This window comes from Manis javanica, chromosome 6 (genome assembly GCF_040802235.1).
Source record: "Manis javanica isolate MJ-LG chromosome 6, MJ_LKY, whole genome shotgun sequence".
Classification (NCBI taxonomy): Eukaryota; Metazoa; Chordata; class Mammalia; order Pholidota; family Manidae; genus Manis; species Manis javanica.
This window is the reverse complement of record NC_133161.1, coordinates 17,828,248-17,853,329: the sequence shown is the minus strand read 5'-3', so window position 1 is coordinate 17,853,329 and position 25,082 is coordinate 17,828,248. Positions and strand designations below refer to the sequence as shown.

General features: G+C 42.4%; 1 protein-coding gene across 3 annotated transcripts in view; it reads left to right on the top strand.

Moving 5' to 3' along the window:
• Positions 1 to 25,082, top strand: part of LRGUK (leucine rich repeats and guanylate kinase domain containing) — a 137,438-nt gene that overhangs the window by 63,505 nt on the left and 48,851 nt on the right. For 2 of the 3 annotated variants that reach the window (XM_073238443.1, XM_073238444.1), the window contains exons 12-15: positions 64 to 160; positions 3,935 to 4,048; positions 6,111 to 6,312; positions 6,744 to 6,839. In XM_073238443.1, coding sequence (XP_073094544.1) covers positions 64 to 160; positions 3,935 to 4,048; positions 6,111 to 6,312; positions 6,744 to 6,839 — 509 coding nt within the window. Of the gene's footprint in view, positions 1 to 63; positions 161 to 3,934; positions 4,049 to 6,110; positions 6,313 to 6,743; positions 6,840 to 21,120; positions 23,250 to 25,082 lie in introns of those variants that run through there. The other variant, XM_073238445.1, reaches the window with a different exon arrangement.

The following is a 25,082-nucleotide window of genomic DNA, read 5'->3' as shown; positions in this document are numbered from 1 at the left end:
CCTTTCCTATTTTGAATTTCAAGTTAACAGAAATAGACTAGGTTATCTGTCTTATGTTTCCAGTGCCTGTCATACCACAAGGCCGCCTTACTTTGGAGAAGGGGATCGAGTTGATTATCATTTTATCTCTCAAGAAGTTTTTGATGAAATGCTGAACATGGTAAGAGTATTCTCCTTTATTCTTTTTGTGCAAGAAATACATGTTCTCTTGTAGAAATACTAGAAATCATAAAAAAGAGAACAATTACATTTTGTGTTTATGAGAGACGTGTTGTAATTGTCTTCCCTTAAGTCACTTATACACTATTTTTCATCTGTTTTATGATCTTAGAGAAAATGTTATAAATTTCCAATAAAACCAAATGAGTAGACATTTTAAGAAAATGGAAGTAAGAGCACTATGAAAAGTTCTTGTGTTCCATGTTTATCAGGTGCTGCTGTTATTAATCTGACTTCCTCAAGCTAGGCAGTACTCACAGACCTGATCGGATGCATGAAGCTTGTGAATTGAGCATTCCTAGGGGTTGGGGTGTTCTTTCCAGAGACCACTCCTTCTGTTTACCATCACTGGTTGCTTGCTAATTGCTGAGCCCATAAGCACCGTGACGGCATGGTGCATCCCATTCAGTCAGCCTGTCCTGGACACATATACAGCTTTAACCTTCCATGTTAACATCCCTGTTCAAGAAGTCCTAAGTCTTAGAGGCCAGATGGTTCCCTAATGCAGTTGGAAGCCCTGGCTATTAGGCCAGAGAAGAGTCTTGATTTCAGGGCTGTGTCTTTACCGGGTGAGGGTGCTTACCCCACATTAGTCTATTTCATAAGAGCTCTGGGCAGTCTTGTTCAGTTCAAGTTATTTTCCCCTGCAACCCTGGTAATCTTGTCATTGCTAGTAATTCATGACACCCTTGCCTCTGGGTGGGCTCATTCTCTTAACAGCAGTTTATTCTGGGCATTCACATGCAGAGGGAACCCTCACTACCTGAGTGTGTTTCATCTGTCAAAACTGTATGCTAATGTCCACACATTTCCACCCATGACTTCCATGGAACTGAAAGAGTATTTCATATCTTTATCACAGCCGACAAATCTTTAAGCCTTTTATTTTCTCTTCACTGTGGGCCTGAATTTTGTTTATATCATCATCCTTTCTGTCACCAAATGAATCTTACACCATATTTTTTTCCTGAAACCTACAAGGGGACTGAATTAAGGACTAATCTATGTTCTGCTTTTGAAAGATTATCATTCAACCAGTGATACTCTTACAGCTACATTTCCTCTCCCCTCTTTCCACTCCTCCTTCCTCCCTTGTTCTCTGCCCCTTCCATCCCCAAATAATGGACCTGACTTACACCTAAATGCACATAATTGTAGAACATTTCAGCATAGGCTCTGCACTTTCTATGGGTTTACTTTGAATAACCAACCTCACACATGGTGCGTATGTCCTCTTGCATTCACAGAGAAACCCAAGTGAGAAAGCCCTTTAATGCCTACGCCCTTTTCCCTCCAGCTCTTATCAAAAGAACGTCCTGGAAATTCTTTAAGTCTTCTGTCGTAGGGCAATATTTTGGCACTATTAACGTATGATCAATTTAATGCATTGAGAGTGTTCTGGGTCTTTATATTTCTAAAAGCCTTAATAGAGATTGGAAGCATTATCTTGATATGAGTAAGAAGCATTCCTTGAGGACTCTTTGGGTTAAAAGACAACTGGTTCCCCAAATTAATGTTAATTTCTCTTGTTAGAGTCTGAGGCATGTTTCCTTGGTTCAGTTCATCTGTTCTCAGTACCACATATGCTCCCTTGATGTTCCATACCTTGTCATATCTATAACCAAGGAAGTCTGGTTCAATTCCTAGTCTAAGAAATCACTGTACTTGTATGCTATATTTAGTCTTATGGTTTTACGCCTTCTACAAAGTCCTTGAGTGTTTAAAAAGTACCAGTTTTCACTGCTTCTGCTAACATTTATTACTTCAATATAATGTCATTTTCTTCAACTCAGTTTTGCTTCTGATTTCCTTTTTCCCCCTTAAAGTGAACTTGAGACTGTTTCATAAAGAGACAAACCTAGAGACACACTCATGACACGTCAGCTTAAGACACACCCAGCCTATACACAGATCCGCCTCCACAGAACACCCACCCAGACAGCCTGCCACCCCCCACCGCTTGGCAGACAGCCCTGACGTATCTCCCCACAAAAACCTGTGGACCCACCTACCCACTGTGGTCACGCCTACCCACTCTGATAGGTACACACCCTCTCATATACACACCCCGCTGACCACATACAGGTCATCCCCTGGACATGCCCACAGACACACAGCCCTTTTTAAGGACATGTATCCATCACTTGCCTGCAGATACTCTCTCCTGTGGAAATAAGACCACAGATCAGGAGGCTTCTGAAACACGATTATTACTATTAAGAAAGGCACAGGTGGGAAGAAGTGAAAGGAGTGTCACCAGCTAGACACTGGAAAACCACGTAATCCAAATTCTTTAACAATACCATTTAACAGGGCCTGTTTTGTATATATAAGTACAATGCAAGATGCCTCCCAACCCTACATCCTTCCAGAAAATATCCTTGTGAACAGAGGGAGGCCCTGTACACACAAATAAACAAACTCATAGTTTTATATCTGAAAAGTGATTCAACTATACATTTTGAAAATAGGGTAAATCACAATAAACAAGGTAAACACATACCTGATGGGAGATTCAGAAGATCTATCTATGTAGATATATATATATTAAAGGAAAAGGAGTCACAGTATTTGTTCCAAAGAACAAAGGTATGACATTGAGGGGATAAAATATTAAGGATAATTACTGCTGAGTCTTTAAGTCTTAGAATACATGACATAAACTTCTTTGGGTTATGGGGGGTGTGGATTTTCCTCATTGCCTGCAGCAGACCAGAGACCCACTCCACCCCAAAATACACCTGACATCTCCTGGCTTTCCCACACTGCCCCCTGATACATAGCCCGGCCTCACCCCACAGATCTCCTGAACATCTGCTGTTGTTCCTAATGGTGGTGGTGCCATTTGATGAGATCCTGTTGATGGGATTCAGCCTTGGGAGTTTTTGCTTCATTGTTTATTTCAGAATCATGTACGTGAGGAGCCACAGATGCCTTTGTCATCCACGTTCTCATCCCTTCCCTTGTTGTCAGCCTCCAGTATAGATTAGGCCTAGTGGTTTAATAAATATAATATTGTCAAAGAAAAGGTCAGACGATTTTGAAACGTATTTTTTACTTGCATTTTTTTTTTGCAAGGGAGTACAGCTTTGGGAAGAACCAGCATCTAGAATACAGAGAGAAGGTGGTATTTATACCTCAGGTGACTGTAAGGCACACAGCAATTCTGTTGGATAACATTTGGGGCAGTTTCAGTAAAAAGCTGTGTTTAAGGGAAAACAGGATGGGTCTGTTTTCCACGGCTTATCGCAGGATTCAGAGGTTTCACGATGTCCCTGTAATTCATGGCCTTCTGGCTTATCTGAGAATGCAAAGCTTTTGAGGACTGAAGCTTTTTCTGGGCAGAGCCAAAATGACTGTGGCGAAGGGCGAACTATTAGTCTGTGCTTTCTCAAGAATGAAGGCTTATGGTGCAGGGTTAGCAGGGAAGTGGATAAATAAGTAAAATGATCCACCATAGCTTCCGTGCCCACACTCTCCTCTAATGTTTTGTTGGCAGATTATTTCCAAAAGCCTGATTTGTTTGCCAGTTGAAAATTCTGAATACATTACTTGACCACAGTTTGCTATAAACTCTTTGTCATCCTTATACAATGGCTAATATTCCTAAGTTTTATGAAATCATAATAAAATTAAGACATCAAATAGTTTTCTGTAAATTAAGTTCCACTATGGCAACTGTTTTATGAAAATCTTTGTATTTTTCAAATTTCAGGGGAAATTCATTCTCACATTTCATTATAGTAATCACCATTACGGATTAAGTAGGGACACCGTAGAAGGTATCGCAAGAGACGGCTTAGCAAGCTGTATTCATATGGAAATAGAAGTAAGTGTTTTCATACAATTTATTTTTAATGTGTGAAAGTTTGTGTATATATTTGGGGCTGGGGAGGGGGCTACAATGGGCAGGTAGCATACAGCTAGGCCCAAGGAATGCCTACCAAAGGGTGAGACTGGAGGCTTGTAATTAGTGTAGGGAAGGCAAGACATGAAAAATTAAATGACAGGAGTTACATACAAGAAATTACACATGGACTATGAGTAAAACTGCCTCCTAAGATATATTTTCTAAGTTATTTTCTCCCTAAACTATCCTTTATCTTTTTAGAGCATGGTCTCTGTTATGAAGTGATATTGTAGATAAAGCCTGATGCTTACAGGCATGAGACACATTCCCTTTCCATGCAGATGCCCTTGGTCCTTCATTCTTCATGGAGGCGTGTGGGCTGCACTCACTGGTTACAATACTGTCATACTTTCAGCAATTGAGACTTGCCAATTTCAGGAGATTTTTCTCTTGGCCCCAGTATCACATCTTCTCCCAGTGATCTTCTATAATTAGTATATGCAGAAAATCTTCTGGAAACAAGACCCAGAGTAAAATCAATATTCCACTTACTGATTTTAAAAACATAGCTTTATTGTGTATTTGAAATCTTCAAAGACAGTTGGTTTTTTCTCTAGGTTCCTTCACTGAGCACAATGACACTTTTGTGGTCAGAAAAAAAGTTATAAAAATGATTCCATTAGGTCAAACTTACAGAAAACATAACCAGGCCACCCTGGTATCCCTTTACTATGGACTCTGAACTTTTCTGAGAGTTTTTTTCCTCTGTGACTTGGCAGAGCAGGAGACCAATCCCCGTTTGGCTCCCTGTACTGGTGTAAGTGCAGCCTCACTCTAATGAAACAGTCACATTTCCCCCAGCTCCTTCATTTTCCTAATTTCAAAGTCATGCAATTCTTAGCTTTCTGCAATTGATTGGTTTTGCATCTTCAAGGAGGTTTTCTTTGTTTCTATGCTCATAAGCAAAAAACAGCCTTTTCTCAAAAATATCTCCCTTGGACAAAAATGTCTTCCTAGGCAGAAACAAAAATGAATTCATCTTCGAGTGCAGAAGCTTTCCAGTTGCCTGTGCTTACCTTTTTCCAGTTCGGTGGCTCCCTGAGTGCTGGCTCGTGTGTCTCTGTTTTACTCCCCAAGAGCTTTCTCCTTCTCATCTCCAGGAGGTTGAGTCTATACACCAGGCTTTTACTCCCCGGAGTCTCTCCAGCTAATGCATTTTTCCAAAGTGCTCTTGTCATCAACACTTTTAGAAACTGTTTTTTTAAAGAGTCTATATTTCTCTCCCCAGAATTTTCACAACAAAGATTTTGGACTTTAAGTGAACCTACTGATGATAGATAGGATTGAGGTAGAAGGAATTTTAACATTCATTTGGAATAGCTCTTTTTTTTGCTGAGGAGAAAACTGGTACTCAAGAAGCTGGAGAGATTGGCACGGATTCTGCAGTAGCTGGAGAGCTGCAGTCACAACCAGCTCTCCAGATCCACAGACCACCACCTGCCACTGCTCCCTGTGTGAGCTCCTGGCATCCTGGTGCCATGAGCATGGCCTTCCTGTGCTCTGGGTAAGAGTCTGTGAGATATAACAGGAACCGGCCAACCAGCTGCTGTTTTAGCAACAGGAACAGTCTCAAGGAGATGAAAAAAGTGGTAACAAACGAACCTTTTCACTTTGGTAATATATCTATATCTCCTAGAGCTACAAGGATGCCCTTTAAAATGTAGAATTGAAACTACTTTTAAATAATGAAGATGCAATACTGCTGTGAATGTACCTATTTGCATCTAACAATTTTCTTTTCTTAATCAAATTCAGTAGAATGATTAGTTAGAGGATAACTGGGGTGAATGAATTCTTATATTTCCAATATAATTTTTGATGAACAGAGAGAAGTAATCTAACCTTGAGATATTTATAGGGAAATAATAGCTATTTATACAGATACATTCTTCAATACAGTACTACTTATACGTGTTGTCAGATGTCTCCAAAATGATTTCTTAATCGTATCTGTTTCCAATTCTTTTCTTTAAACACATAGGGTGTAAGAAGTTTGAAATGTTCCTATTTTGAGCCTCGATATATCCTGGTGGTACCAATGAACAAAAAAAAATATGAGAAATACTTACGGAGAAAAGGATTATTCAGTCGTGTAGAAGTTGAATTTGCTGTCTCCAGAGTGGACCTTTATATTAAAGTTAATCAGGAATTTCCAGGATATTTTGATGCAGTAATCAATGCAGGTCAGTAACTTTTAGCAAAGTTTTATTTTGAGATATAAGGTCACCAGGGAAAAATCTGTTCCAAAGTACATTCTTATTGTTGACTGACTGCAGTTTCTTGTGGTTGTAGGACTGGGGTCCCTGATTCTTTGTTGGCTATCTGCCAGGGGTTGCCCTCCATTCCTGGAGGCTTCTCCCTAGAGGTCCTGTCCACATGGCCCCCTCCACCTTCAAGGCAGCACCAGCACATCAAATCCTCCTCATGCTTCAAGTCTCTGTCTTCCTTTTCTGCTACCAGAAAACTCTCTCTGTCATTGGGTCTTAGAATTCTGTCTACCACAATATTCATAAACTTAAATGTAGCTAAAAAAAAAACATTACCACCAACAGTTGCAAACTGTATTTTGATTTTGATACAGTTCTGTCACTTTAAAGTGTCTCGTTTACTGTAGATGACCTGGATGTCGCCTACCAGTTGCTGAGTCAGCTCATTAGAGAGTACCTTGGACTGTCTGAGGAAACCGCCAGCAGTTTGGCTCCAACTACAGGTACTATATCCTGTCCCTTTTGTTCCAGACTTTTTTTTTCACGGAAAGGAAAACAAATTTGTGAGTTGTTATTTGGGTACTCATCAGCCTGGCTAAGCTGGCTCTAACTCTTTAATTCCCACACTTCCTCTGGTGTGATTGTCCCCACAAACTAGCTGCATGAATCAACCCACTGAACCCGTGCCTGTGCTTGTCTCAGTGACCAAGATAGAGCCCGGAGGACTGTCCTTCAGGGTGTGCTGGGCAGTGCCCTGAAGCTTTGTGGTAGGTAAGGGTCAGCTTCTTGGATCACAGCTCAGCCTTTCAGAAGTCTGGCCCCCTTTACAGGGCTGAGGTGTTGTTCTGCTTGGTAGGTTTGTATTGATGTTGTTTCAGTCCCTTTTTCTGTGCATTGCCGTGGTCCTTAAAGTGTTGGACTACATAGTATAGTGGAAAAGTACAGTCGGGGGATGGGAGCCAGGTTCTGGCCTGCTGCTCCCTTGGGCAAGCTGCTTACCACTCTGGGCTTCAGTTTACTGCTTGCTAGATGGAGTTATGGATCCTGTCTTATGGATCGTTCACAGCAAATGACCCAGGATATATAAGAGCATCTCCTCAGAATCTAGGAATTACAAAGCCCTCACTTAGAATGTTGGTACAGGAGTATTGTATTTAAAAGGCTCCCCCAGATGCATCTTACACCCATTAGGATAACTACTATGAAAACAAAACAAAACAAAATAAGATAGATAATATGTGTTGGCAAGGATGTGGAGAAATTAGGAATATAAAAGGTTATATAGCTGCCATGGAAAACAATTTGGTGGTTCCTCAAAAAATAAGAAATAGAATTACCATATGATCTAGCAATTCTACTTCTGGGTATGTACCCAAAAGAATTGAAAGCAGGGACTGGCACAGTTATCTGTACCCCCATGTTCATAGCAGCATTATTCACAATAGCCAAAAGGTGGAAGCAACCCAAGTGTTCATCAGCAGACAAATGGAGAAACAAAGTATGGTATGTACTTACAATGGAATATTATTCAGCCCCCCAAAAGAAGGAAATTTTGACAATATTACAACATGAATGAACCTTAAGGACACAGTACTGGTGAAAAAAGCAAGTCACAAAAACATAAATACTATATGATTCCACTTATATGAGCTACCTAAAATAGTTAAATTCACAGAGACAGAAAATAGAATCATGGTTGCCAGGGACTGGGGGCAGAGAGGAGTGGGAGTTGTGAATAGCACAGAGCTGTCAGCATTGCATGACGAGAAGAGTTCTGGGGTTCACTGTGCAACAATGTAAATGTGCTTAGCACTACTGATCTGTACACTTAAAAATGGTTAAGATGGTGTAGCTCCAGGCCAGAGGGGGTTTCAGCACTGGGGGCACCTCTGAATCATGGCACCTGAGCAGTACCCTGCCTCGGCAGCCAGTGGGGCTCTGGTTCTCCCCCTTATTCTGCAGCCAGAGTGGGGGACATACACTCTGGATTCAGTGAGACTGAAAAACAGTAATGGAGCACTGGGGATAAAAAGGTTCTTAATGGCTTACATATAGGGCAGTTTTGGTTAAATAAATGCCAAGCTTTATTCTCATGGTGGCAGGTTAAGCACTAGAATCCCCCCCACTTCCATCTCTGCCTCTGCTGCAGCCTCTGCCTCAGGTGCTGCTTCCACTCGAGGCTCTGTTCTTCTCTACTCTTAGCACCGGCAGATCTCTTTTTATGCAAACATGCACCTACACAGTAGGCTAACTATTACATCACTGCACGTACAGTGGGCGAGTAGATTAGGATCAGGTGAGGATCCTGGCCATGGATCTTCCATTTTCCATACAGATGGCAAATTTTATGTTATGTGCATTTTACCACCATAATAATAAAAAAAGAAGGTCCCCCCAGGGAAATGACCTGCATTCTCATCCCATCCCATATTGTGAATATATACAGGAGACTCTTGCTGCTATGCAAATATTCTGCAGGTTTGTGTGTTTTGGCTTTTGTGAGTCTGTGCCCAAGTAGGATTTTGCTTGCCAGGTTGCATCCTGGCCAGGCTGAGGCAGGCCAGGTCATGATTTTTCCAGAGTTCAAACTAATAGTGCTGATTTACAATTTTACACACTTTTCCCAGGTCAGGTGGCCCTGGAATTCTGGAATGAGGTCAGTGTGAAACTGCTAACAACCAACAGATAATGACTGAGCTTTCTCTTCTACATATGTCTTATCTAGGAGACATGTGATCAGGGTACAACTTACAGCCTGCAAAGTATCTGAACAAAGTGTGCCCTATGTGAAAATGGGCAATAGTGCATGAGTGGGGGACAGTGCTTTGTCCATAGGGGGTGGTCCTTAAATTGGGGGCATGCTGGTGTGTTTCTCCAGCACTGCTCTTATTCTCTGAACCAGGCATTGGCTCTTTGAAAAGCTATGCCTGACAAGTTGCACAGTGTACCTAATGAGGTTTTGTAGCTTGATACAAGTTTCTCTTGAGGAAAGCTAACTCCCTTTGCTTTAAGTCTTTGCTAACCCAGCAACCGTCTGATCTTTAATTTGGTCCCCTGGGTGGGCCTGCATCCCTGTGGGGGGCTGTACCCTATGTTGGAACACCCTGCCCTGACCCCCGAGCCAGGCCCATCTCCCATGGTAAATTAATAACTTCGTGTTCTAGTTTTTAAATCAGCCCCATGTGGGTTTAGGTAAACATGAATGAGTCTCCTGAGCCCGACCAGTTCTGAGTACAGAGAAAACTGTTTCTCAGGCAGGAGCACTGGGGGCACCTCTGAATCATGGCACCTGAGCAGTACCCTGCCTCGGCAGCCAGTGGGGCTCTGGTTCTCCCCCTTATTCTGCAGCCATGAGGAACACTGACAGTTGGGTGCACTTGCCATTTGGCAAATTAATAGACAAGAGAATTTGTGCATAGGAAAACAGACTCTCATTTTAAAGGGTCAAATAAAACATCATTTATTTGGATTAATTAGGTCAGGACTATCTAATTTGATGAAAAGTATGGATTATAGAGTTTATAAAAATGTTATCACTCACAGATACATTTAATAACTGAAACTGGGACATCCAGCTATGGCCTAATAGAATCCCAACTTTAAAAAGTAGATGGGAAGTGGATTTATAATTAATGTATCAAATCACCAGCCTCAACAGACCCCTGTTTTTCTGGCAGATTTAGTATTTTGGAAAATAATGTGTTTTCTTAAAAAACCAAACAGCTTATTTTATATATACAGTTAATCTGTGCAGGAAGTCACATTGTTTAGTGGATGATTTAAAGGTAAACTTGTACATAAAGTGACTTCATGGAGGCCAGACAAGAGAGTATTTTAAAATTGGAATTAACATAGTCCTTACTAATAAGCTTTCCCTGGTGGCCCAAAAGTAGAGCCAGTGGCCTGAGTCTTGGGGCTGTGAAGCACATGCCAATGCGAGCAGGCCAGAAGTTTACAGGCTCACTGCCAGAGAGCAGGTCCCAGCCATAATCACCTGAAAATGAATGTCATGACTCCCTGAAGGGGTCCAGAGCCGCAGCAGGTCACCGCCACACCCTTCAGTGCCTCCAGTCTGTACTGGGTCTAAGTTCTGTGGTTTAGATATATTTCCATAAAGACTTAACATAATTTGCATAAATGTAAACAGGATACCTAGAAACAAAAATCAACAATTTTAGTAGAGTGGAGTATTTTTTTTTATTAATTATTTTTTATTGAAGGGTAGTTGACACACAGTATTACATTAGTTTCAGGTGTAAAACACAGTGATTCAACATTTATATACATGATAATTCTAGCTATCAGCTATCACCATACAAAGTTGTTACAATATTTTGACTATATTCCTTATACATTACATCCCGGTTACTTATTTATTTTACAATTGGAAGTCTGTATGTTTTTTTTTTTTTGAGGGCATCTCTCATATTTATTGATCAAATGGTTGTTAACAACAATAAAATTCTGTATAGGGGAGTCAATGCTCAATGCACAATCATTAATCCACCCCAAGCCCAATTTTCATCAGTCTCCAATCTTCTAAAGCATAGCAAACAAGTTCTTACATGGAGAACAAATTCTTACATAGTGAATAAGTTACATGGTGAACAGTACAAGGGCATTCATCACAGAAACTTTCAGTTTTGATCATGTATTATGAACTATAAACAATCAGTCCAAACATGAATATTCGTTTCATTTTTATACTTGATTTATATGTGGATACCACATTTCTCTCTTTATTATTATTATTTTTAATAAAATGCTGAAGTGGTAGGTAGATGCAAGATAAAGGTAGAAAACATAGTTTAGTGTTCTAAGAGAGCAAATGTAGATGATCAGGTGTGTGCCTGTAGACTATGTGTTAATCCAAGCTAGACCAGGGCAATAAAACATCCACGGATGCAGAAGATTTCTCTCAGAACAGGGGGGGAGAGGTTCTAAGCCTCACCTCTGTTGATCCCTAATTTCTCACCTGATGGCCCCCCTGCAACTGTGCCTGTCTTAGGTTGTTCCTCCCTTGAGGAATCTTACCCATCTCTGGCTAACCAGTCATCTTCCGGGGCCATACAGGGAAATGTAAAGTTGGTAAGTGAGAGAGAAGCCTTATTGTTTGAAAAGGTTAGCTTTTTACTTCTTTGCATATTTATGCCCTGTGGCTTCTATGCCTAGCATTTGTCTTGAGGTATCTTTACCACTTGGAAGAATTATGATACTCGGTGAATTTGATATGAGGCACGAATTCTATTTAAGGGTTGTAATTAGGAAAGAAGAAGAAAAGCTATAGAAGTAGCAGGTGGAAGAAAACATGGGAAGATTGATTATTTCTTTGACATATCTTCTTGTAGAGTAACTTCAGCATGTATAGGTTTTAAACTACTAATTAAATTGCGCACACACATTAACATAATAGGAGTACAGTTACATTACCAAAGCATACCTATAATTACTGGCCATCTCCAGTGAAACCAAGAAAACCAGTTAGGCACCTTAGGCATTTGTGATAACTTATCTATGATATGGTGGATATTGTCTAACTGAACTTGAACAGTCTGAGAGAAATCAGACAAATTAAAACAACCCATTCCTGGGGACTGTTCACATCCCATATGTTCTTTTAACAGTAGGTAGTCTGTAGTTGTAAGATTTTGGAGTGCTACAATTTGCACTTCTCCTAATTCTTGGTTGAGTTCCGACAGTATAGATCCAGTCAAATTTGTTGTTTTACTGTACGCACAGGCCAGCTTAGATATCTCCTTCTTCATTCCCATGGCAAGTCCAGGAACCGGTGGGATGAAGGCATCTACAGCTGTAGCAGCGCATGGATCTTTGTTGGGGTTTTTGGATGGTCATCTTCTGGCATGAGTCTTCCAGAGAGTGCTGATGTTGGAAGTTCTTCTTCATATCGTATCTTAGTTCATTTTCTGGGAAGCCAAATCAGGCTTTGATCCTCTGTATAAACACGAACAGACCCTTTGCCCACACTTTGATATGCCCTTTATACCATTGTGTAGAACTCATTGGAGGTCACCACAAAGGAACTGCTTTTTTTGTTGTTGTTATCATTAATCTACACTTACATGATGAATATTATGTTTACTAGGCTCTCCCCTATACCAGGTCCCCCCTATAAACCCATTTACAGTCACTGTCCATCAGCATAGCAAAATGTTGTAGAATCACTACTTGTCTTCTCTGTCTTGTACAGCCCTCCCCTTTCTCCCACCCCCCCATGCATGCTAATCTTAATGCCCGCCTTCTTCTCCCACCCCCTTATTCCTCCCTACCCACCCATCCTCCCCAGTCCCTTTCCCTTTGGTACCTGTTAGTCCATTCTTGAGTTCTGTGATTCTGCTGCTGTTTTGTTCCTTCAGTTTTTCCTTTGTTCTTATACTCCACAGATGAGTGAAATCATTTGGTATTTCTCTTTCTCCGCTTGGCTTATTTCGCTGAGCATAATACCCTCCAGGTCCATCCATGTTGCTGCAAATGGTAGGTTTTGCCCTTTTCTTATGGCTGAGTAGTATTCCATTGTGTATATGTACCACATCTTCTTTATCCATTCATCTACCGATGGACATTTAGGTTGCTTCCAATTCTTGGCTATTGTAAATAGTGCTGCGATAAACATAGGGGTGCATCTGTCTTTCTCAAACTAGATTGCTGCGTTCTTAGGGTAAATTCCTAGGAGTGGAATTCCTGGGTCAAATGGTAAGTCTGCTTTGAGCATTTTGATGAACCTCCATACTGCTTTCCACAATGGTTGGACTAATTTACATCCCCACCAGCAGTGTAGGAGGGTTCCCCTTTCTCCACAACCTCGCCAACATCTGTTGTTTGTCTTTTGCATGGTGGCAATCCTTGCTGGTGTGAGGTGATATCTCATTGTAGTTTTAATTTGCATTTCTCTGATGAGTAGCGGTGTGGAGCATCTTTTCATGTGTCTGTTGGCCATCTGAATTTCTTCTTTGGAGAAGTGTCTATTCAGCTCCTCTGCCCATTTTTAATTGGATTATTTGCTTTTTGTTTGTTGAGCTGCATGAGCTCTTTATGTATTTTGGATGTCAACACTTTATCGGATCTGTCATTTATGAATATATTCTCCCATACTGTAGCATGCCTTTTTGTTCTATTGATGGTGTCCTTTGCTGTGCAGCAGCTTTTCAGCTTGATGTAGTCCCACTTGTTCATTTTCACTTTTGTTTCCTTTGCCCAGGGAGATACGTTCATGAAGAGGTCGCTCATGTTCATGTCTAGGAGATTTTTGCCTATGTTTTTTTCCAAGAGTTTAATGGTTTCATGACTTACATTCAGGTCCTTGATCCATTTTGAATTTACTTTTGTATATGGGGTTAGACAATGTTCCAGTTTCATTCTCCTATATGTAGCTGTCCAGTTTTGCCAGCACCATCTGTTGAAGAGACTGTCATTTCGCTATTGTATGTCCATGGCTCCTTTATCGAATATTAATTGACCATATATGTTTGGGTTAATGTCTAGAGTCTCTAGTCTGTTCCACTGGTCTGTGGCTCTGTTCTTGTGCCAGTACCAAATTGTCTTGATTACTATGGCTTTATAGTAGAGCTTGAAGTTGGGGAGAGATATCGTCCCTACTTTATTCTTCTTTCTCAGGATTGCTTTAGCTATTCGGGGTCTTTGGTGTTTCCATATGAATTTTTGAATTATTTGTTCCAGTTCATTGAAGAATGTTGCTGGTAGTTTCATAGGGATTGCATCAAATCTGTATATTGCTTTGGGCAGGACGGCCATTTTGACAATATTAATTCTTCCTAGCCACGAGCATGGGATGAGTTTCCATCTGTTAGAGTCCCCTTTAATTTCTCTAAAGAGTGACTTGTAGTTTTCAGAGTATAAGTCTTTCACTTCTTTGGTTAGGTTTATTCCTAGGTATTTTATTATTCCTAGGTATTTTATTTTTTTGATGCGATTGTGAATGGAGTTGTTTTCCTGATTTCTCTTTCTGTTGGTTCATTGTTAGTGTATAGGAAAGCCACAGATTTCTGTGTGTTAATTTTGTATCCTGCAACTTTGCTGTATTCTGATATCAGTTCTAGTAGTTTTGGGGTGGAGTCTTTAGAGTTTTTTATGTACAGTATCATGTCATCTGCAAATAGTGACAGTTTAACTTCCTCTTTACCAATCTGGATTCCTTGTATTTTTTGTTTTGTCTGATTGCCGTGGCTAGGACCTCCAGTACTATGTTAAATAACAGTGGGGAGAGTGGGCATCCCTGTCTAGTTCCCGATCTCAGAGGAAAAGCTTTCAGCTTCTCGCTGTTCAATATAATGTTGACTGTGGGTTTATCATAAATGGTCTTTATTATGTTGAGGTACTTGCCCTCTATACCCATTTTGTTGAGAGTTTTTATCATGAATGGATGTTGAATTTTGTCAAATGCTTTTTCAGCATCTATGGAGATGATCATGTGGTTTTTGTCTTTCTTTTTGTTGATGTGGTGGATGATGTTGATGGACTTTCAAATGTTGTACCATCCTTGCATCCCTGGGATGAATCCCACTTGGTCATGGTGTACGATCCTTTTGATGTATTTTTGAATTCGGTTTGCTAATATTTTGTTGAGTATTTTTGCATCTCCGTTCATCAGGGATATTGGTCTGTAGTTTTCTTTTTTGGTGGGGTCTTTGCCTGGTTTTGGTATTAGGGTGATGTTAGCTTGATAGAATGAGTTTGGGAGTATCCCCTCCTCTTCTATTTTTTGGAAAACTTTAAGGAGAATGGGTCTTATGTCTTCCCTGTATGTCTGATAAAGTTCCGAGGTGAATCCTTCTAGCCCGGGGGTTTTGTTCTTTGGTAGTTTTTTGATTACTGCTTCAATTTTGTTGCTGGTAATTGGTCTGTTTAGATTTTCTGTTTCTTTCTGGGTCAGCCTTGGAAGGTTGTATTTTTCTAGGAAGTTGTCCATTTCTCCTAGGTTTCCGAGCTTGTTAGCATATAGGTTTTCATAGCACTCACTAATAATTCTTTGTATTTCTGTGGGGTCCGTCGTGATTTTTCCTTTCTCGTTTCTGATACTGCTGATTTGTGTTGACTCTCTTTTCCTCTTAATAAGTCTGGCTAGAGGCTTATCTATTTTGTTTATTTTCTCGAAGAACCAGCTCTTGGTTTCATTGATTTTTGGTATTGTTTTATTCTTCTCAATTTTATTTATTTCTTCTCTGATCTTTAGTATGTCCCTCCTTCTGCTGATGTTCGGCCTCATTTGTTCTTCTTTTTCCAATTTTGATAATTGTGACATTAGACCATTCATTTGGGATTGTTCTTCCTTTTTTAAATATGCCTGGATTGCTATATACTTTCCTCTTAAGGCCGCTTTTGCTGTGTCCCACAGTAGTTGGGGCTTTGTGTTGTTGTTGTTGTTTGTTTCCATGTATTGCTGGATCTCCATTTTGATTTGGTCATTGATCCATTGATTGTTTAGGAGCATGTTGTTAAGCCTCCATGTGTTTGTAAGCCTTTTTGCTTTCTTTGTACAGTTTATTTCTAGTTTTATGCCTTTGTGGTCTGAAAAGTTGGTTGGTAGGATTTCAATCTTTTGGAATTTACTGAGGCCTTTTTTGTGGCCTAGTATGTGGTCTATTCTGGAGAATGTTCCATGTGCACTTGAGAAGAATGTGTATCCTCTTGCTTTTGGATGTAGAGTTCTGTAGATGTCTATTAGGTCCATCTGTTCTAGTGTGTTGTTCAGTGCCTCTGTGTCCTTACTTATTTTCTGTCTGGTGGATCTGTCCTTTGGAGTGAGTGGTGTGTTGAAGTCTCCTAGAATGAATGCATTGCATTCTATTTCCTCCTTTAGTTCTGTTAGTATTTGTTTCACATATGCTGGTGCTCCTGTGTTGGGTGCATATATATTTATAATGGTTATATCTTCTTGTTGGACTGAGCCCTTTATCATTATGTAATGTCCTTCTTTGTCCTTTGTTACTTTCTGTATTTTGAAGTCTGTTTTGTCTGATACCAGAATTGCAACACCTGCTTTCTTCTCTCTGTTGTTTGCATGAAATATCTTTTTCCATCCCTTGACTTTAAGTCTGTGCATGTCTTTGGGTTTGAGGTGAGTCTCTTGTAAGCAGCATATGGATGGATCTTGCTTTTTTATCCATTCTATTACTCTGTGTCTTTTGATTTGTGCATTCAGTACATTTACATTTAGAGTGATTGTTGAGAGGTATGAACTTACTGCCATTGCCGGCTTTAAGTTTGTGGTTACCAAAGGTTCAGGGTTAGCTTCTTTACTATCTTACTGTCTAACTTAACTCACTTGTTGAGCTATTATAAACGTGGTCTGATGATTCTTTATTTCTCTCCCTTCTTATTCCTCCTCCTCCCTTCTTCATATGTTGGGTGTTCTGTTCTGTGCTCTTTTTAGGGGTGCTCCCATCTAGAGCAGTTCCTGTAGGATGCCCTGTAGAGGTGGTTTGTGGGAGGCAAATTCTCTCAACTTTTGCTTGTCTGGGAATTGTTTAATCCCTCCTTCATATTTAAATGATAGTCGTGCTGGATACAGTAGTCTTGGTTCGAGGCCTTTCTGTTTCATTGCATTAAGTATATCGTGCCATTCTCTTCTGGCCTGTAGTGTTTCTGTTTAGAAGTCTGATGATAGCCTGATGGGTTTTCCTTTGTAGGTAACCTTTTTTTTCTCTCTGGCTGCCTTTAATACTTTGTCCTTGTCTTTGATCTTTGCCATTTTAATTATTATGTGTCTTGGTGTTGCCCTCCTTGGATCCCTTGTCATGGGAGTTCTGTGTACCTCTGTGGTCTGAGAGGCCATTTCTTCCCCTCATTTGGGAAGTTTTTGGCAATTATTTCTTCAAAGACACATTCTATCCCTTTTTCTCTCTCTTCTTCTGGTACCCCTATAGTGCGTATATTGTTCCATTTCGATTGGTCACTCAGCTCTCTTAGAATTCTTTCATTCCTGGAGATCCTTTTATTTCTCTCTGCATCAGCTTCTCTGCATTCCTGTTCTCTGTTTTCTAGTCCATTAATGGTCTCTTGCATCTCATCCATTCTGTTTTGAAGTCCTTCCAGAGCTTGTTTTATTTCTGTATTCTCCTTCCTTAGTTCTTGCATATTTCTCTGCAAGTCCATCAGCATGGTTATGACTTTTGTTTTGAATTCTTTTTCAAGAAGACTGGTTAAATCTGTCTCCCCAGGTTCCTTCTCAGGGGAAGATGTAGCAGATGCCGAAGCAGTCTGGGTTATTCTTGTCTGGATCATATTTTTTTGACTTTTCATGTTGACAGGTGCTATTGACTGTCAGCTGGGAGGGCCAAACTTTTCACATGCTACTGGCCTTTCTTTACTGGGACAACTGCGACCCCTAGTGGCTTGTGTTGGGTAATTGCATGTAGACTGGGTCTTTGTGTCTTGCCCGGCCGATATGGAGAAATCTCCCTTTCTTGGGGCGTGGTCTGCCTTAGGCTGCTTCTCTGCTTTCGCAGTGCCTGGAGGGGTGCTGGACGGGGGTGGCTGTTTGGCTGTTTACCTCCGTGAGGGGTCTCAGAGCTGTTGTCCAGGGGGTTAGTGCACCCGGTTTTCCCTGTAATTTCCAGCCACTGGGCTGTGACCTGTGTTCGTTCCGTCCAGCTGTTACATTCCTGCCCCTTTAAGACTTTCAAAAAGCACTCGCTTTTCTTTGTCACAGGGGCATCAGCTTCGGAACCCGCTCAGAGGTCTTGCTGCCCTGGTTCCCTAGTTTCCAGCCCTCCACGCATGCACTGTGTCTGCGCTCTGGTGCGGGTGGCTGGGGCTAGGTGTTTAGCAGTCCTGGGCTCCCTCTCCCTCCTGCCGGGAGCTGGGGAGAGGTGTGCTCAGGTCACGCCAGGCCGGGGGTTGTATCTTACCCCTTTCACTAGGCACTGGGTTCTCGCACGTGTCGATGTAGTCTGGCTGTTGTCCTGTGCCTTCTGGTCTCTCTTTTAGGATTAGTTGTATTTGTTGTATTTTCAAAAATATATATGTTTTTGGGAGGAGATTCCCACTGTCCTACTCATACTCCCATGTTGGCTGTGTCCCCAAGTAGATTATTTTTTATATGTCATTGAGCTGTCAAAGATCAGGAACTTAAATAAAAAATATTCAAGATTCTGTGAAAGACAGTTTTCTCTGAGCAATTAGAAAACTGGACTGGAAATAGGAGGCCTTAGTTTTGTATTCTAAATTTCACCAAAAATCATTAATTTGATTAGAGGAATCACTTTGCACTCCCATTTCTTAAAAACACAAACACTATATATGATATTATAGAGTATTTTAGAATCTGGTCTTCCAGAGCTTAGGTTTTTCCCAGTTGAATTAGAGAATCTGTATGTTAGGCTTCAGTACAAATAGGAATCTGATGGTCAATGGTGTTTCCATAGAAGGATTTGTGCTTCTATCCTGTTATCAATGCCAACTAAAAATTATTCCCAAATATTTGAAATATTAATATGTAGCTTTATCTTTAGTAATTTTATATTGCTAATTTGTAACTAAGAATATGATTTTAATTTCTACTCTTAACAATGAGAGTGGAACAAAGCCATAAAAGTAAACCCAAGATCTATCTGTTCTGAGTATAGCAGGCCCATCAGCATGGACCCAGAAATTCAGTCCTTCACTAGAGGAGAGACTAACTGAATTTTTATTTGATGCATTTATAAAATAGTAACTTTAGGTACAGAGTGATTATAAACCCTCAAGATCTTTAGATGTACCATGAATTAAAAATGTGTATCAATTAAGGTACAGAATCATGTTATTTTTTCCCTATAGTAATGCAGGTAATATTAAGCCTGCAATTAAAAAACAAAAAAAAATTCCCTATGCTCACAACTCAATATGAGGGGTATTTTACTCTCCATTTGTCTCTATATAATCAATTTCTGGAATAGTCAGTGCTTCTAGTAAAGCTTTTAAAAAGCTGATCCAGCTACCACCCTGAGTTCTTGCTATAGAGATCATAAAATAAAATTATATTTGCAAATCATTATTCAGAATTCTGACTAATCACAGAGGAAAATGGTGATGGTGATGATGAGTCAAACAGGAAAACTGAGCAATTTACTAGTCCATCAAATGGTGCCTTTATCTCTAATGAAGGGCATGGTTATCATTTGCCAAATTACGTGAATTGCTAAATTCTGAAAGCAGGGGAAAAAACCCTCTATGTCTGCTTACAGGAAACCAGGAGGGCTTAAAGATGGGAAGAAGCTTCAGCACTGAGCTTCACTGTTTTGATATTTCTCTATTTTTTTAATAACTTTTTTATTGTGGTAAAAAAAATAACAAAATTTGCTGTTTTAACCATTTTTAGCATACAACTTAATGGCATTAATTGCATTCACAGTGTTGCCTAACCTTCACCACTATTTCCACAGTTTTTCATCACCCCAAACAGAACTCTGTACCTGTTAAGCAAAAACTAGCACCCCCCCCCCAGCCCCTGGTAATCTCTAACCTACTTTCTTCTCTGTGAATTTGCCTACTCTAGCTATTTTCATTGATTTTATATTTTATTTTAACTTTGATTAAATTTGTCTTTAATTTATGACTGTTGCCTTAGATTGTAACTGTTGGCTTAATTTCTAACTCCTATAAACTAGGGAGATAAGAATGATGAACAGGGTATTCTCTCGGAAATCCCACAGAGAAGCCAGTCTCCCCTTGCCCCCATTCCTTCCCTCTCCCTCCCCAGAGACATCTGGTCTGACTGGGTGCACTCCCAGACTAGCAGGTTCGGTGGGAACCCGGAGTAGTCCAAGCTCATCCTGCTTTGTTGGTGGGGTGCGCTGTGTCAGGGAGCCTGGTTCGCTTCTGCAGATGGACCACCTGGGTTCACTTAGGAGGTCTGATTTTGTTTGGAGTCTCTGAGTATCGGGTCTCCCCAAAGTGAGCAGAGACTAGTTTCTTTAAGGCTGTTCCAGACCGGTGTGCCACCTCTGACCACTAGCATTTCAGAGTCCTGTCCTTAGGACTAGGTTAAGATGATACACGGCCCGCCAGAATATATGAGGGCTTCTATCATAAACAAGTGCCTGCTGGGGTGATTGTGTCCATGAGACCAGAATCATTCTGAGAACTTGCTCCTGTGGTGATTGAAGGAAGCGATCATGCTCTGCAATATCAGCAATGCTAGTGGCCTCTGAGGGCCATTTTTGAAGCCAGAGTAGACTTGGAAGGAAAAGGGGAGCCCTGGGGGTGGGGGTGGGGTAACAACTTGAACAGCAGATCTTCTGGAGCAGCTTCTCTGAGCCATGATGTCTGTGGGCCCATCAGAACTATTATTTCCCTCCTTCCTCCATTCATTACTTATTTATTGAGTGCCTGCTGAGCTCCATGCACCTTGCTAAGTATTAGTAAGCTGACATTACTCCTCACAAAGCTCACAGTTTCTTTAAGGGGAATGCCATTAACTAGTCCATCCATTAGTTTCTATCATGAAAAGCAGCAATGACACTCTCAGACCTAGATATAAATTTTGGTTCTGTGAATAAGCCTCTTTATTTGTTAAATTTTATTATTAAAGTTCTTGTTTTCGGTTGACTAAAATTGTTCTATGGTCCACTAAATAAGAATTATAGGCACTCAGTACCCCCATGAAGAAGGGATGGTTAAATTCTTCTGTATGTGCATGTAATTTTATTCTTTTCAAGGGTCTATGTAAATCAAAAAAGGGAGAGATTTTTTTTGTTAATTTCTTAAGTTACATAATCATTCGCATTTGTTAAAAATGCTTTTAGCTAACTTCTTCTTATATTAAAGCAGGAGCTCCCACTAGCAAGAAGACTGCCTCTGGGGTGCCGGCACACCTAGTTCCATCCCCGAGGCGCTTGGCGAAACTGCAAGCAGATGGCCAGATAACGGAGCACCTCCCTGGAATGCAGATTCACGCAAACGTCCCTGAAAATCACAGCCTAGCTTCCTCCCAGACCCAGGAGCTGACTCGGGAGGGAGCAGCCCAGGAAAAAGAGCATTTTCCCAACAGCCATGTTGGTGCCGAGCTGCCCCCACCGCCCAACTCCTCAGGACTCGGTATTCCCCATATTCCCCAGCAGGCCCATAACTCAGCCACAAACCAGAAGGAAGGGGATGTTCAACAGTCAGATCTTTCTTCAAAAATAATAACCACAAATCTCCCTGAAAATGAGGCCCAGACGTCCCTGAAAGCAGGTGAAGGAGGGCATCACCCGAGCACCCCTTTCCAAGGGCCTCCTCAGCACCCTGACCCAGCCGCAATCCATGGCCCTCAGCCGGAACAGGATGAGGAGTCGGGGGAGGCCAAGGCAACCTCCACCGGTCCTCCCCCATCTGAACCTCCACGGCAGTGTGGCCCAACATCCCTCAGCCCCCAGAGAGCCCAGGATGAGCAAACTGAGCCAGCCAGCCTGCCTCCCGGCAGTTCCCATCATGACCCTCCAAGGGATCCTTCCTGCCCCGATGGGGCCGAGGTGCTAGGATCATCGCTGGGAGAGGCTCAGCCTCTAGAGGAGGGACCCCCGAAAGCAGAAGCCGCCCAGGTTAGCACTCCGTACCCAGAGCTGCCACATCCCCAGGACTCAACAAACTCCAGACAGACCCAGGACAGGGAAGAGCCAGTGGCTCTGCTTCCCAGAAGTAGGCTGGCTCCCACCAGGCTGCCTCAGCCTCGAGTCCTTGCTCCGCTCCAGAGTCGGAGGCCCACACCCGTAGTGCTCTCACCCAGCAGGGAGGAGGCTGTAGGAACAGCCTCGGATCACACTGCGACCCCCGCTCCCAGGCCTCCTCTAGCCCAGGAAGGAGACCCCAGTAAACTTCCCCTCATCAGCCCTCCCCATTCCAAACCACCGCAAAACTTGAGCTCCCATCTGGGCCACAGTCCTCAGCAAGCCCAGGAAGAGAAAGTCAGGGAGGTGAAACTTCCTCTTATCAGTGCGTCAGTCAGGGAGCCTGCACCGCAGGCCGCGCCTGCCCTCCCACCCGCCCCGCCGCAGGAGGAGGAGGCCCAGGTAGTTAGGCTTCCTCGCATTCCTGCTCCCTTCTCGGAACCTCCGTTGCCCCAGAACATGGGGGCTCATCATGACTCGACGCCTGCAAAGGAAAGGCAAACTCCAAAAGCAGGCCACTCCTCCAGCAAGAAGATCCCAGCCATGCAGGCCTCCCCCCAAAACCAAGGGCCAGTGCGGCAGGCGGCAGCTAGAAAGAAGCCCCTCCCCATCCAAAGAGAGGCAGCCGAAGGACCAGCGCATCTGAAAAGGGCAGCGCCTGGACGCCATCAGGCAGCTTCACAGCCAGAATCCCAGACTGATGCCCCTGACCACTCTGACCCCAGACCTCAGAGCCCTCAGGGGAACCAGAGAAGAAAAGTCCCCACACCAGAAATTCCTGAGCCACCCCACGCTCAACCACTGCCTGAAGATCCCCAATTACAGGAAAAGAAAAGGGGAAAAACACATTATTCCAGCAGAAAAGGTCATGCCAGCCTCCCGTCAAATGACCTGGTTCAGAAAGTGGCTGTGTCCAAAAAAGGACCATCTCTGAAAAGAGAGAGTTCTGGAGGATCATCTCAAGCAAATGACCAACCGACTGAAGAGAGTCAGGCCCCACCCAGGAGACCTCTAGAGTGAAAAGTCCTCTGCGGAGTCAGTGTCGCATGTCGCTACTCCCAGGGAGCGCCCAAGGAGAAGAGAAGAGGTTCGTAAGAGGCGAAGGTCTCAGAAGACAGAGACTGCCACGGAGCCCCCCAAGGGGGATGGAATGGCCACGCCCAGCAGCCCAGTGAAGAGACAGAAGCCCATTCAGGCCTCAGAGAGAGCTCTGACCAGAGGGACGCTGCTCCTAGGCAGCCATCCAAAGAGAGGTGCCTCCAGAAGCACAGGGGTGCACCGAAGGACAAAAGCTCTGCCACCCCCCAGGACCAGGGGTCTGCTGAGGAGCAGGGCAGCTGGACAGGAAGACTGAGCACCCCCCCTCCCAGGCCTCCTCTAGCCCAGGAGCCTAGGGGCAGTCAGAGCACCAAGGTTTAAGCTGTTCCTGGGGCCACCAGGTCATTAACGTCTGTGCCCCCAAAGCAGTGCTGCCATAGAATGGAAAGTTAAGGCCAGGTCGTACGAATCTCTATACTGGCTTCCTTCTGCAACCCTGAATCAGTGGAGGTGGGAAGCCTGCTGCACCATCCAGCCATTGGATTCTTAGAAGGCAGTCAACCTTTGCACCTCTGTGCCGCCCCTGTGGCTTGGCACTGCAGCCTGGGAGAGCGGCCGCTGTGGGAGGTGCCCAGCAAGCCCTGCTGCTGCCAGCTGACTGAGCTGGTCTTAGAGGCTGGTGTCAGCATGGAGCCTTTGTGTCCAGACTTGTATGAATTCCAACATGAGCTCCAACTCTGGCTGAGGCAGTGTGGTATTGCCCTTGAATTTTGTTTTATTCATCAAGAAAATTCACTTCTAGATTAGAAAATTCTCATGCCTCTTGCATTTCTGAGGGCTCGGGACTCTGAGAAAGGAAGCCTTTGCAGTGTCTGGGTCCTGGCGCCTCCCTCAAAGATTCCAAAGCCACCACTGATTTGCGGGATTCTTCTGAAGGGCAGAGGACAAGTTTTTACGGATATGACACTATGGTTGAGCAAGTGCTTTAGACTTGGCGTTGGCCTGAAACTTAACTTTTGTTTGAAATGTATTTCAAAATGATTACCTTCCTTCTGCCTCTGAATAGGAACCTCATGTAAATCAGCCCGTGCCTTCATTATGCCGAACCATCTGGTTGGATCAGTTAAAAGAATTACTGGGGAGAAAATGCAGGCGAATCAGTTTTTCATTTTTCATTTTTCATTTTTCATCTGTTCATACCATCAGGATTCTTTTGCTGGCAAGTGAAAGGATTCCAACCTGAGCCAGCTCATATGAACCCATGAGGAAGGAGTGGAATCTCTCACACAACCAAACTGGGGCAGGGCAGAGGTGCAACTAGGGACCAGTAATTGAGCATAACCGAGACTTGTCATCTCCAGGGTTTTTGTCATCTCCTGGACTCTTGTCACCCCCAGGACTCTCATCATTTCTCATCTCTGTTTCTTTCTCCATGTTGTCTTCATTCTTTTTGATACAAATGATTATGTATCAGTTTCTGCACATGGCAGAGAACATGGTCACCAACACCTCTCAAGTTTTACACCTGGCAGTTCCCACCACTAGAAAGGGATTAACTCAGATGTTCCTTGACCCTAAGATAAAAAAATTTCAGGGAAAGACACGGATTGACCCAGTGTGGGTCAGGTGCTCATTCTTAAACCAGTCTACTCCAGCCACAGACAGGGTCACCATCGGGCTCACTCCTAGAGGGTGTGGAGGCTGCATTCCCAGAAAGGAGTGTAATTGTGAGCAAAGCAGTCAAACCAAGATTTGACTCTTAAAAAATTAGAAGATAATTATTGAGTTCTTACTATGTATGCAGTAGCATGCCAAGCAGTGTTGGGCATCCTGTGTTCAAAAAATACAAAAAAAAGTGATGAATGAATGTCTATATAAATGTGTCTTATCATACATAAAAGGTGTATGTCCACAAAATTGTGTGTATGACAAACATTATTTCAAGTTCTGTAGAGGAAACTGATATTTTTTAAACTCAGGATGCAGGAATCCTCTTGTAAAATGAAGAACCTATGTGATTTGTTGAAGATGAAAGTAATAAGGTAAATTTTTAAATATATCATACCTCATTTTTATTGAATTAGTCCAGTCATCCAACAAACA